The following is a 10,983-nucleotide window of genomic DNA, read 5'->3' as shown; positions in this document are numbered from 1 at the left end:
TAGGTATTTTATTCTTTTTGTTGCAATTGTGAAAGGAATTATTTTTTCCACTTCTTTTTCTGACACTTCTTTATTAGAGTATAGGAACGCTATGGATTTTTGAACGTTGATTTTGTATCCAGAGACTTCACTGTATTTGCTTACTGTTTCTAGTAGTGTTCTTGTGGAGTCTTTAGGGTTTTCTATATAGAGAACATGTCATTCGCAAATAGTGACAGTTTGACTTCGTTTCCTATTTGGATACCTTTTACACCTTTCTTTTCACTGAGTGCACCTGCTAGGACCTCCAATATTATATTGAATAACAGCGGCGATGGTGGACAGCCTTGCCTTGTTTCTGATCTTAAAGGGAAGGTTTTTAGTATTTCACCATTAAGTATAATGTTGGCTAAGAGTTTCTTATATTTGATCTTTATTATGTTAAGGTACTTTCTATTCCGATTTAGTTGAGCGTTTTGAACATAAATGGATGCTGTATCTTGTCAAAGGCTTTTTCTGCATTTATTGATATGATCATATGATTCTTATTTTTTATCTTGTTTATGTGGTGTATCACATTAATCAATTTGTGTATGTTGAACCATCCGTGTGCCTCTGGGATGAAGCCCATTTGACCATGGCGTATAATCTTTTTCATATGTTGCTATTTTCGGTTCGCTAGTATCTTATTTAGGATTTTTGCATCTGTGTTCATGAGAGATACTGGTCTGTATTTTTTTTGTATGTGTTATCTTTACCAGGTTTTGGCATCAGAGTAATATTGGCCTCATAAAATGACTTTGAAAGTATTGCCTCCTCTTCAACTTTGGAAAAGTTTGAGGAGAATAGGTATTAAATCTTCTTTGAATGTTTGGTAGAATTCACTGCCGAAGCCATCTGGTACTGGACTTTTATTTTTTGATAGGTTTTTGATGATTGTTTCAATTTCCATACTGCTGCTTGGTCTATTTAGATTTTCCACTTCTTCTTGATTCAGTCTAGGAAGGTTGTATTTTTCTAAATACTGGTCCATTTCTTCTAGAGTATTAAATTTGGTGTTATATACTTTTTCATATTATTTTTGCATGACCTTTTGTATTTCTGTAATATCAGTCGTAATTTTCCCTGTTTCATCCCTGATTTTGTTTATTTGTGTCCTTTCTCTTTTTTCTTTAGTGAGTCTAGCCAGGGGTTTGTCAATTTTATTAACCTTCTCAAAGAACCAGTTCTTTGTTGCATTTATTTTTTCTATTGTGTTTTTGTTTGTTTGTTTTCAATTTCATTTATTTTTGCTTTAAGTTTGATGATTTCTTTCCTTCTGTTGACTTTAGGCTTCATTTGTTCTTCCTTTTCTAGTTTTTTAAGATGAAGCATTAGGGTGTTTATTTGGGCTCATTCTTGTTTTTGAAGATAGGCCTGTAATGTTATGAACTTTCTTCTTATGACCACTTTTGCCATGTCCCAGAAGTTTTGATATGTTGTACTATCATTATCATTCGTTTCTACATATCTCTTGATCTCTCTTTTTATTTCTTTTGTGACCCAGTTATTTTTCAGTAGCATGTTATTTAATCTCCATATATTTGTGGTTCTTCCTGATTTCTTTCTGCAGTTGATCTCTAGTTTCAAAGCATTATGATCAGAGAATATGGTGGGTCTGATTTCAACCCTCTTGTATTTGTCGAGGCTATTTTTGTGTACCAGTATGTGGTTGATTCTTGAGAATGTTCCATGTGCACTAGAGAAGAATGTATAACCAGCTGTTTTGGGATGGAAGACTCTATCAATGCCAGTTATGTCCAGTGGGTCTAATGTATGATTAAGTATGTATTTCTTTTTTGATTTCTGTTTGAATGATCTGTCTATATCTGACAGTGGGGTATTTAGGTCCCCTACTGCGATAGTGTTTTGGTGTGTCTCTTTAGTTCTGTTAATAATTGCTTTACATATTTCGGGGCTCCCTAATTGAGAGCATGTATATTAATAAGTGTTATGTCTTCTTGGTGCATGATTCCCTTTATCATTATGAAGTGTTCCTCAGTATCTTTCTTTACCTTTTTTATTTTGAAGTCTGTTTTGTCTGATATTAGTACTGCCACTCCCCCTTTTCTCTGACTGCCATTTGTTTGAAATATCATTTTCCACCCTTTCACTTTGAGTCTGTATTTGTCTTTGGAACTGAGATGTGTCTCCTGGAGGCAGCATATGGTTGGGTTTTGTTTTTGATCCATTCTGCAACTCTATGCCTTTTTATTGGTGAGTTCAATCCATTTACATTTAGGATGATTATTGAAATAGTCATTTTATGAGGTCTTCTTATAGCCACTTTATCTTTTGCTTTCTGGTAGCTCAGTGTTTCCATTGCTTCCATGTTCTTGTGTTTCTGTTTTATTTTGGTTGGTTTTTGTGGCTTTTCCCTCTGATCCTTCTTGTTTTATGTTACATACTTCAGTTCTGAATCTTTGGCATGTGGTTACCATTATGAATATGTAAAGGATCGTTATATATATATATGTTATATATATGTATATATTCATCTTTTTTCTTCTACGTATGCTTTATCTCCATTCCCCTTTGCAAATTTGGATCTTTAAATCCCTGCCCCCTTCAGTCATTGTTGTGTCAATTCGTCCCTATGTATGCTGAACATTCATTACTGTACTTGCTATAGCAAATCTTTTATTGTTTAAGCTTATAATGCCCTGTTCTTAGGGTTGCCTTCCTCTGCTTCTATTTGCCTTCTAGTCACTTTACTCCTAATTTTTTTTTTTTTGTCATTTGTTTTAGGTGAACTGACCTTTTTCAGTATTTCCTGTAGTGTAGGCCTCATAGTGGAAAATTCCCTCAATTTTTGTGGATCTGGAAAAGTCTTAATTTTTCCTTCATATCTAAAGGAGAGCTTAGCTGGATACATCATTCTAGGCTGGTAGTTCCTTTTATTTCTTAACTTAAATATTTGTTTTCATTCTTTCCTGGCTTGTAAGGTTTGCTCTGAGAAATCCAAGGATAATCTAATGGGTTTACCTTTATGAGTTACCGTTTTTTTCTGCCTGGCTGCCTTGAGAATTTTGTCTTTGTCATTGATTTTTGATAATTTAATACAATGTGTCTTGGTGAAGTTCTTTTTGGGTTGAGATAATAGGGTGTTCTGTTGACTTCTTGAATTCCAAACTCTAGTCATTCCTTATCTTTTTTTTATTGAGTTCTTCAGCTCTAGAATTTCTATTTGGTTCTTTTAAAAGTTTCAAGTTCTTTAGTAAAGCATTCGTTTTGTTCCTTGATCTTTATTTCTGAGTTCATTAATCTACCTTATTCGAGTTTTCTTGCATCTCTGAGTTTTCTCAAAATTGCAATATTGAATTCTACATGATTGAAATCACATATTTTCATATCTTTAAGTTTATTTTCTGGAGCTTTTAAAGATTCTTTTTGAGCTGCCCTGTTACATTGGTCATACATGGTATTTGATTGATCATCTCTCCACCTATGCATTTATGGAATGAACTCTGTTTTTAAAAATGTTATATTATTATTAATAGTAATGCCTTGTTAGACCATTGATAAGAAAAGATTTTTCCCTTGTTTTCCAGTCAGTGGCACACAAGCTGCCTGTACTGCCCAGGCCTCCTGATCTTTGCTGGGTAGCAAAAGAAAAAAATGTACTTTATTTCCTGGGGAGGTGTATGTCTCTTCTGTGAATTTGTATTATCAAGGGGAGAGATCAAGGGGTCCGTCAAGCCACCATGCTTTTGATATCTTCTCTTCTTCTCTATGTTGGCCTTGTTCTTTGTTTTATTTTGTTTTCTGCCTTTTTCTGTCTTCTTTGGCTTTAATTGAGTATTTTACCGTCTTAAGATATCAATTACACGTACTTTAAAAAACTATTTTGGTGGATGCTCTTGAGTTTTCATTATACATTTACATCTAAGTTGCCTTCTATGTTAAGTCATAGCACACTACTGCACCGGTTGTGCAAGTACCTTATAATGTCTCCCAGTTTTCTCCTTTTTGTCCTTGTTACCTTGTTGTCATTTATGTCAGTTATTCATAAGCTTATAATTGCCAAATAAATGGTTGATAATATTACTTTCAGCAAAGTGTCATCTGTTATACTAATTTTAAGAAATACAAAAGCCTTGTTAACCTTCATGTTTTTGTAACTCCTTACCTTTATCATTTACTTTCTTTCTAATGAATTTTTGAATGTTTTCCAGGTGGATGTACTAATGAACAATTCCTGCAATCTTTGTCTCAGAAAGTTTTTATTTCTTCACTTTTGAAGGAAAATTTTGCTTGTCACAATTTTAGGAGAGTGGTCTTTTTCTTTCAGACCTTGAAATATTTCTCTTCACTCTTCAAGCTTGCATGATTTTTGAAAAGAAGCCTGATTTAGTTTTAATCTTTGTTTTTTAATGACTAAGGTGCTTTTTTCTTCTCACTTATTTCAATATATTCTTTGTCTTGATTTTTTGTCTAGTTTGTATGTGACGTACTTGGTCCTGCACTTTAGTTTATAATATTGAACGTTCTCTGAGCATCCTGAATCTATAGTGTGCTGTCTATTGTTAAACTTAAGAAAATCTCAGTATTGTTTGTTCACTGCTTTCTTCTGTTCTTTTCTCGGTTTTCATTCATATATTCCCGTAATGTGTTTTTAAACCTTTAGTGTAAAGCATGTCATCCTAGGGCTCATGGGTATTTTGTTCTTTTTTGTTCTTTTTTGTCTTTGCATGAGATTGCTGAAGTATATTTTTTGTTGAGTACAGGCCATGTTAAGAATTGAATATCTGGGGTATATTTCAGAGTGCCCTGTTTATTTTTTTTTTTTTTTTTTTTTTTTTTTTTTTTTTTTTTTTTTTTTTTTTTTTTTTTTTTTTTTTATTTCCTTTTTTTAGTTTTTTTTTTTTTTTTTTTTTATAGAAAGGGAGGAAATGACAGCTTCTAAGTTACTTAAATGCCAGACCAGAAACCAGAAGTCTCTGACTCCATTTTTTTTATCATTTACTGCTGACAGCTTTAGAGCCTCATCCCTCCTCCTTTGCCTTGTGCCCCACATCTGTACAAGGTGATAAGAACACCTTAGTATCTTCTCCCTTGTGGTAGAAGAGATTAAAAACCACGCAAGCTCCCATCTTTGTGTGTGAAGGCTCACCTAACCGCAATACAGAACAAGTTTGTCTACCTTTCCTTGTTCTCTGTCTATTTCATGCCTGTTTGAAAGTTCTACCTTGCTCTCCCTAGAGACTCAATTATGGGAGCAATAAACCCTTTCATACCCTATTGGCCATGTATGGTGTCATATGCCTGGCATTCTTATGCTCTGGGGTTGAGAGATCATGCTCCTTTACTGCATGGGGAAACTTGGCAATGACCGAAGAAGGATGGGCAACCTTTAGAGTGGCTGGTCGGGAAATGCTTCTTCCTGATTAGAGAGTGGATGTTGAATTGTTCTTTTGGAAGAAAGCACTGCTGACACCTTTACCTATTTTTATTTTTCTATTATTTTTTTCTATTCTTAAAATATGGCATGAATTTACATGTCATCCTTGATCATAGGCCATGCTAATTTTCTCTGTATTGTTCCTCCTTTAGTATATGTGCTGCCTAAGTGCGCACACATTTACATATGCTATAATCAAAGGTAAATTCACCACCAAGCCACTGTGGATGTGAATGAACTCTTTTGCAATCTGCAGCTATTAACCTGTTCCTCCATTGTCAGCAGGGCTAAGGATCGACTGTTACCCCAGAAGTACTTTTTCTTGCAAAACCATATTATTATCTCTATGTGTGCCTGTGTGTGCCAAAAATAGGCTGGAAGTAGCCCTGAGGCACCTGAGTATAGGGATTTTGTGGTCTAAGTTGTCATGCCTTCTTCCTAATATCTGTGCTCTAAGTTCCAAATTAACTGTCTACACCATAAAATCCTACAGAGAGAGAAAGGAAGAACTGAGTCTGTGATAAATATTACACAAGGTAAAAGCAATGCTTCCCAACAAGAATATTTCCATTTAGCCAGTTGTATCTCATTATAGACATAACTCAGAGATATTGCAGGTGTGATTTCATACCATGGCAATAAAGTGAATATTAATCAAGTAGTTTACATGAATGTTGTGGATGTCCAGTATATATAAAAGTTATGTTTATACTTTACTGTAGTCTATTAAGTGTGAACTAGCACTATGTCTAAACAACCAATGTACATACCTTAATTAAAATATTTAATACTACAAAATGCTAACCATTACCCAAGCCTCTCAGTAATGGGGATAGAAGAAAAAGCTTCTGCTTCTTCATGTTTTTATTAATACCGCATGCTGAAGTGACCCACTGCTTCACGGAATGCTGTAAATGGTAGAGATTAAGGAAGGAGAAGAAAGAATTTTTCTCATAAGAAATTAATGGTCTGAAAATGATGTTTGTTTTCATTTCTGTCATTTTCCAACATGCTGTGGACCCTGCCTTAGGGAAAAATGAGATGTAATGTGATCACAGTAAAAATATAATTCGTGATGGTGTTAAAATAATGAGGAAGTAAGTGTGGACCGAGAGTAAGTTTTTGATGATCAAGTTATAAAATAAATGTTTGGAGATGACGGAATCATAGGTAACTTGTCTATACATGGAGTATAAGTGTCAAGTGCTATCAGTCTTACAACTTTTACTATACACATATTTGGGATATTATAGGACTCAGTGACCTTTGAGGATGTGGCTGTGAACTTCACCCCAGAGGAGTGGGCTTTACTAGACCCTACACAGAAGAAACTCTACAGAGATGTGATGCGGGAAACCTTCGAGAACCTGGCCTCAGTAGGTATGCGTGACAGCTTCATCTTCACTTTAATTAGAGGTGATGTTTGTTGCTTATCGGAATTGTTCTAAGACAATGGAATGTGGAAATGCAGGGCATTGATAAATAAACTGGGGATGGTCACAGCTCACCACAGAACTAAAATCTAATAATTTTCCCATAATTTCTAATACTTTGGAATTTTTTTTGGGGGGGTCTGCTTTTAGGAAAAAGAGTGGAAGATTATGATCCTGAAGATCAATATAAAAACCATGGGAGAAAACTGAGGTGAGTCACACGTACAATATTAGCCAGTGTTATATGTGGGCATCCTTGTATGCTACAAAATTTTAAAAGGAAGCAAGCAAAAGAACCCCTTCGTCAAATTTATAATTTCTCAAAAATTTTTTTACCAAATTACTTTCTTATATGTGATACAGATGGTTTGTGTTTGCAAAATAGTTGACTAGGAAATGATATTAATAAACCCTATATGTGAATATCATTGTTTTAATAATTGCAAGGGTGAAGTCCTCTTGTGGAGAATGTAGTATCTTTAATTCGGCCAATTGAGGCAGCAGAAAACCTACACTTTTGCTATAAATCATAAAAATGTAGTTCAGATATGCTACAAAATGCTAAAATATTAATGAGAAATCATGAACAATGTTCATCTTAATTTTCACAGAAGTCATATAGAAGAGAGAATCTATGAAAGTGAAGCGAGTGGTCAGTGTGAGAAAAACCGCAGTCTTATTTCAAATCTCAGTCCGAAGAAGAAAACTTTGCCGAGAGTAAAACCATGGGAATACAGTGTGCGTAGAGAAGTCTTCATACAACATTCATCTTGTAATAGGCACATCAGATGTCACACTGGACACAAAGCATATGAGTTTCGGAAATGTGGAGAGAAGCCATATAAGTGTAAAGAATGTAGTAAAGCCTTCAGTTATCTCCATTATTTCGGAAAAAGTGAAAGAAATCTCAGTGAGGAGAAAACCTATAAACATAAAGAATGTGGGAAAGCTTTCAGTTGTTCACGTTCACCTCGATTACATGGACTAACTCACCCTGGAGAGAAACCCTATGAGTGTAAACAATGTAGTAAGGCCTCCAAAGATGACTGCTCCTTAAAAATACATGAAAGAACACACACTGGAGAGAAACCCTGTGAGTGTAAACAATGTGGTAAATCCTACAGAGATCCCAGTTCCTTAAAAATACATGAAAGAATTCACACTGGAGAGAAACCCTATGAGTGTAAACAGTGTGATAAAGCCTACAGAGATCACAGTTCCTTAAAAATACATGAAAGAATTCATACTGGAGAGAAACCTTACGAATGTAAAATATGTAGCAAAGCATTCACTTATCCCAGAGAAACCCTATGAATGTAAACAGTGTGGTAAATTTTACAGAGATCATTCTTACTTACAAAAACACAAAAGAATCCATAATGAAGAGAAACCCTATAAATGTAAGCAATGTAGTAAAGCATTCAATTGTCTCCGTTATCTTCAAAGACATGAAAGAATACACACTGGAGTAAAACCCTATGAATGTAAACAGTGTGGTAAAGCCTTCAGAGAGTCCCGTTTCTTAAAAACACATGAGAGAACTCACACTGGAGAGAAACCCTACGAATGTAATCAGTGTACTAAAGCATTCAGTTGTCCCAGTTCTCTTAGTAAACATAAAAGGATGCACACTGAACAGAAACTCTATAAATGTAAGGAATGTGGAAAAGCCTACATAGATTACTGAAAATTACAAACAACTGGGAGAACTCACACTGGTGAGAAACCTTATAAATGTAAGCAATGTAGTAAAGCATTCAGTTGTGTCAGTTATCTTCAAACACATGAAAGAATACACACTAGAGGGAAACCCTATGAATGTAAACAGTGTGGTAAAGCCTTCAGAGAGTCCCGTTTCTTAAAAACACATGAGAGAACTCACACTGGAGAGAAACCCTACGAATGTAAACAGTGTACTAAAGCATTCAGTTGTCCCAGTTCTCTTAGTAAACATAAAAGGATGCACACTGAACAGAAACTCTATAAATGTAAGGAATGTGGAAAAGCCTATATAGATTATTTTAAATTACAAACACATGGGAGAACTCACACTGGTGAGAAACCCTATAAATGTAAGCAATGTAGTAAAGCATTCAGTTGTGTCAGTTATCTTCAGACACATGAACGAATACACACTGTAGAGAAACCCTACGAATGTAAACAGTGTGGTAAAGCCTTCAGAGAGTCCCATTTCTTAAAATCACATGAGAGCACTCACACTGGAGAGAAACCCTACGAATGTAAACAGTGTGGTAAAGCCTTCAGAGAGTCCCATTTCTTAAAATCACATGAGAGAACTCACACTGGAGAGAAACCCTACAAATGTAAGCAGTGTACTAAAGCATACCGTTATTGTAGTTCTCTTTATAAACATAAAATGAATCACACTGGAGAAACCATAAGAATGTGAAAAATGAATAAAATATTCAGGTGTTTTAACTATCTGGTAAAACATGCAAAATCATGCTACAGAGAGTTCTATGAATGTAAAAATGGCGGTAAAGCCTGCAGGGATTACATTTCCTTAAAACACTCCAAAGAAATCGTACTGGACAGAAACACTATGAACATAAAGCCTATGGACTTTAATTTTTTACCAACACATAAAGACAGGAGAGACCCTGTGAATTGAGCAATGTGGTCAAGCTTTCAGTTCTCATCTATGTTTACACGTATTTGAAAGACATCTCAGTGGAGAAAAGCTGTTGAGTGTACAAAATGCTGTAATACATAGTTATTCCAGTTATCTTGGTCTACATGAGAGAACACTGGAGAGAACCACATGAATATAAATATTGGTAAAGCCATTATTTGTTACAAACCATTTGAAGACGTGAAAGTGCACACTGTAGACACCATTTGAATGTTTGCAATGTGCAGAAAGCTTTAATCCCAGTTTTCTCTGAAGGTATGAAAGTGGTCATTGGTTAAAACCTGAATGTAAACAGTGTGGGAAAGACTTCAATTGATTCACATCCTTATAAGAGAAAATTCACCAAATAAAATATAAGTACCATGAAAAAACTTGATGGAAATTAAGCCACGTTTAATGTTCCAGAAAACTTTTCACATGAGAGTTGTTATTAAATGTCTAAATATGTTTTATCCAGCTTCTTTACAAAAGTGCATCGTTGGGATGTGGATTTTTCCTAATTTATGAACTAATTATTGAAGTGAGATAATTCTGAGTCATCTTTCAACCATAATACATAAGATTAATAGGTATTGCATTTTCCTTAAATCAGTTAATATTTTATTTTTCTCCTTTGAAATCGGTTGGATCCATGAATAAATCGAAGTGTATTTATAATATGCAATTAAGTTCAATTTTTATAATACTGTATTGGTTACATTTTAAGGCTACATTTAAAAAGGACAGTTTGATATTTGGATTTTCCTACTGGCCTAGTGACAGTACCTGGGTATGCCTAGTTCCCTGTATATATCCTAACTTTTACTGCCAAAGATTTTGTGGGGAGGGGATGGCAGTTATAAGAGCATTTTTTATTTTCCATATCAATTCATTTGGAATAAGTTATGTATAATAAGTTTATGAAAGTATAATTTTTTTCTTGTTTCAGCCTTTCTTGTTTGACCTTCCTTTTGACTGTATGTGGTGGATAGACTTTAACAAAAGAGACCTGTCATAGAATAAAACTAGAATTGTAGGCATCCCCCCTCGTGGGTAATATTACAAATTAGGTTGTTCAGAATCCATTTTCTTTATGATTTCATGTTAGAATTCACCAAGAGAAACCATAAACAAGGTAAAGAGAGAACCATCCAAATGGGAAAATATATTTGCAAGCAACACCTCCAGTAAGGGCCTAATATCCAAAATATACAAAGAACTCATACGACTGACAATAAAAAAACACAAATGATCCTATCAAAAAATAGTCAGAGGACCTGAACAGACTCTTCTCCCCAGAGGACGTAGAAATGGCCAACAAATATATGAAAAGATGCCCAACACTGCTAACTATTAGAGAAATGCAAATCAAAACCACAATCAGGTACCATCTCACACCTGTTAGAATAGCTGTTATCAACAGGACAAGCAATAATAAATGTTGGAGAGGATGCAGAGAAAAAGGAACCCTCATAAACTGCTAGTGGGACTTCAAATTG

At 34.7% G+C, this 10,983-nt stretch overlaps 1 protein-coding gene and 1 pseudogene across 1 annotated transcript in view; one reads left to right on the top strand and one right to left on the bottom strand.

The window, feature by feature from the left end:
• Positions 1–10,432, top strand: part of LOC102888298 (zinc finger protein 791-like) — a 24,070-nt gene extending 13,638 nt beyond the window's left edge. Inside the window, 4 exon segments of the mRNA XM_015598490.2 lie at positions 6,673–6,799; positions 7,003–7,063; positions 7,464–8,144; positions 8,146–10,432. Coding sequence (XP_015453976.1) covers positions 6,673–6,799; positions 7,003–7,063; positions 7,464–8,144; positions 8,146–9,262 — 1,986 coding nt within the window. The 3' untranslated portion in view covers positions 9,263–10,432.
• LOC112471806 lies at positions 5,496–5,595 on the bottom strand (annotated as a pseudogene).
• Positions 10,433–10,983: the final 551 nt, after the last annotated feature.

The sequence above is a fragment of the Pteropus alecto genome, unplaced genomic scaffold, assembly GCF_000325575.1.
Source record: "Pteropus alecto unplaced genomic scaffold, ASM32557v1 scaffold721, whole genome shotgun sequence".
In the NCBI taxonomy this organism is placed as follows: Eukaryota; Metazoa; Chordata; class Mammalia; order Chiroptera; family Pteropodidae; genus Pteropus; species Pteropus alecto.
This window is presented reverse-complemented; position numbering and strand designations above follow the sequence as displayed.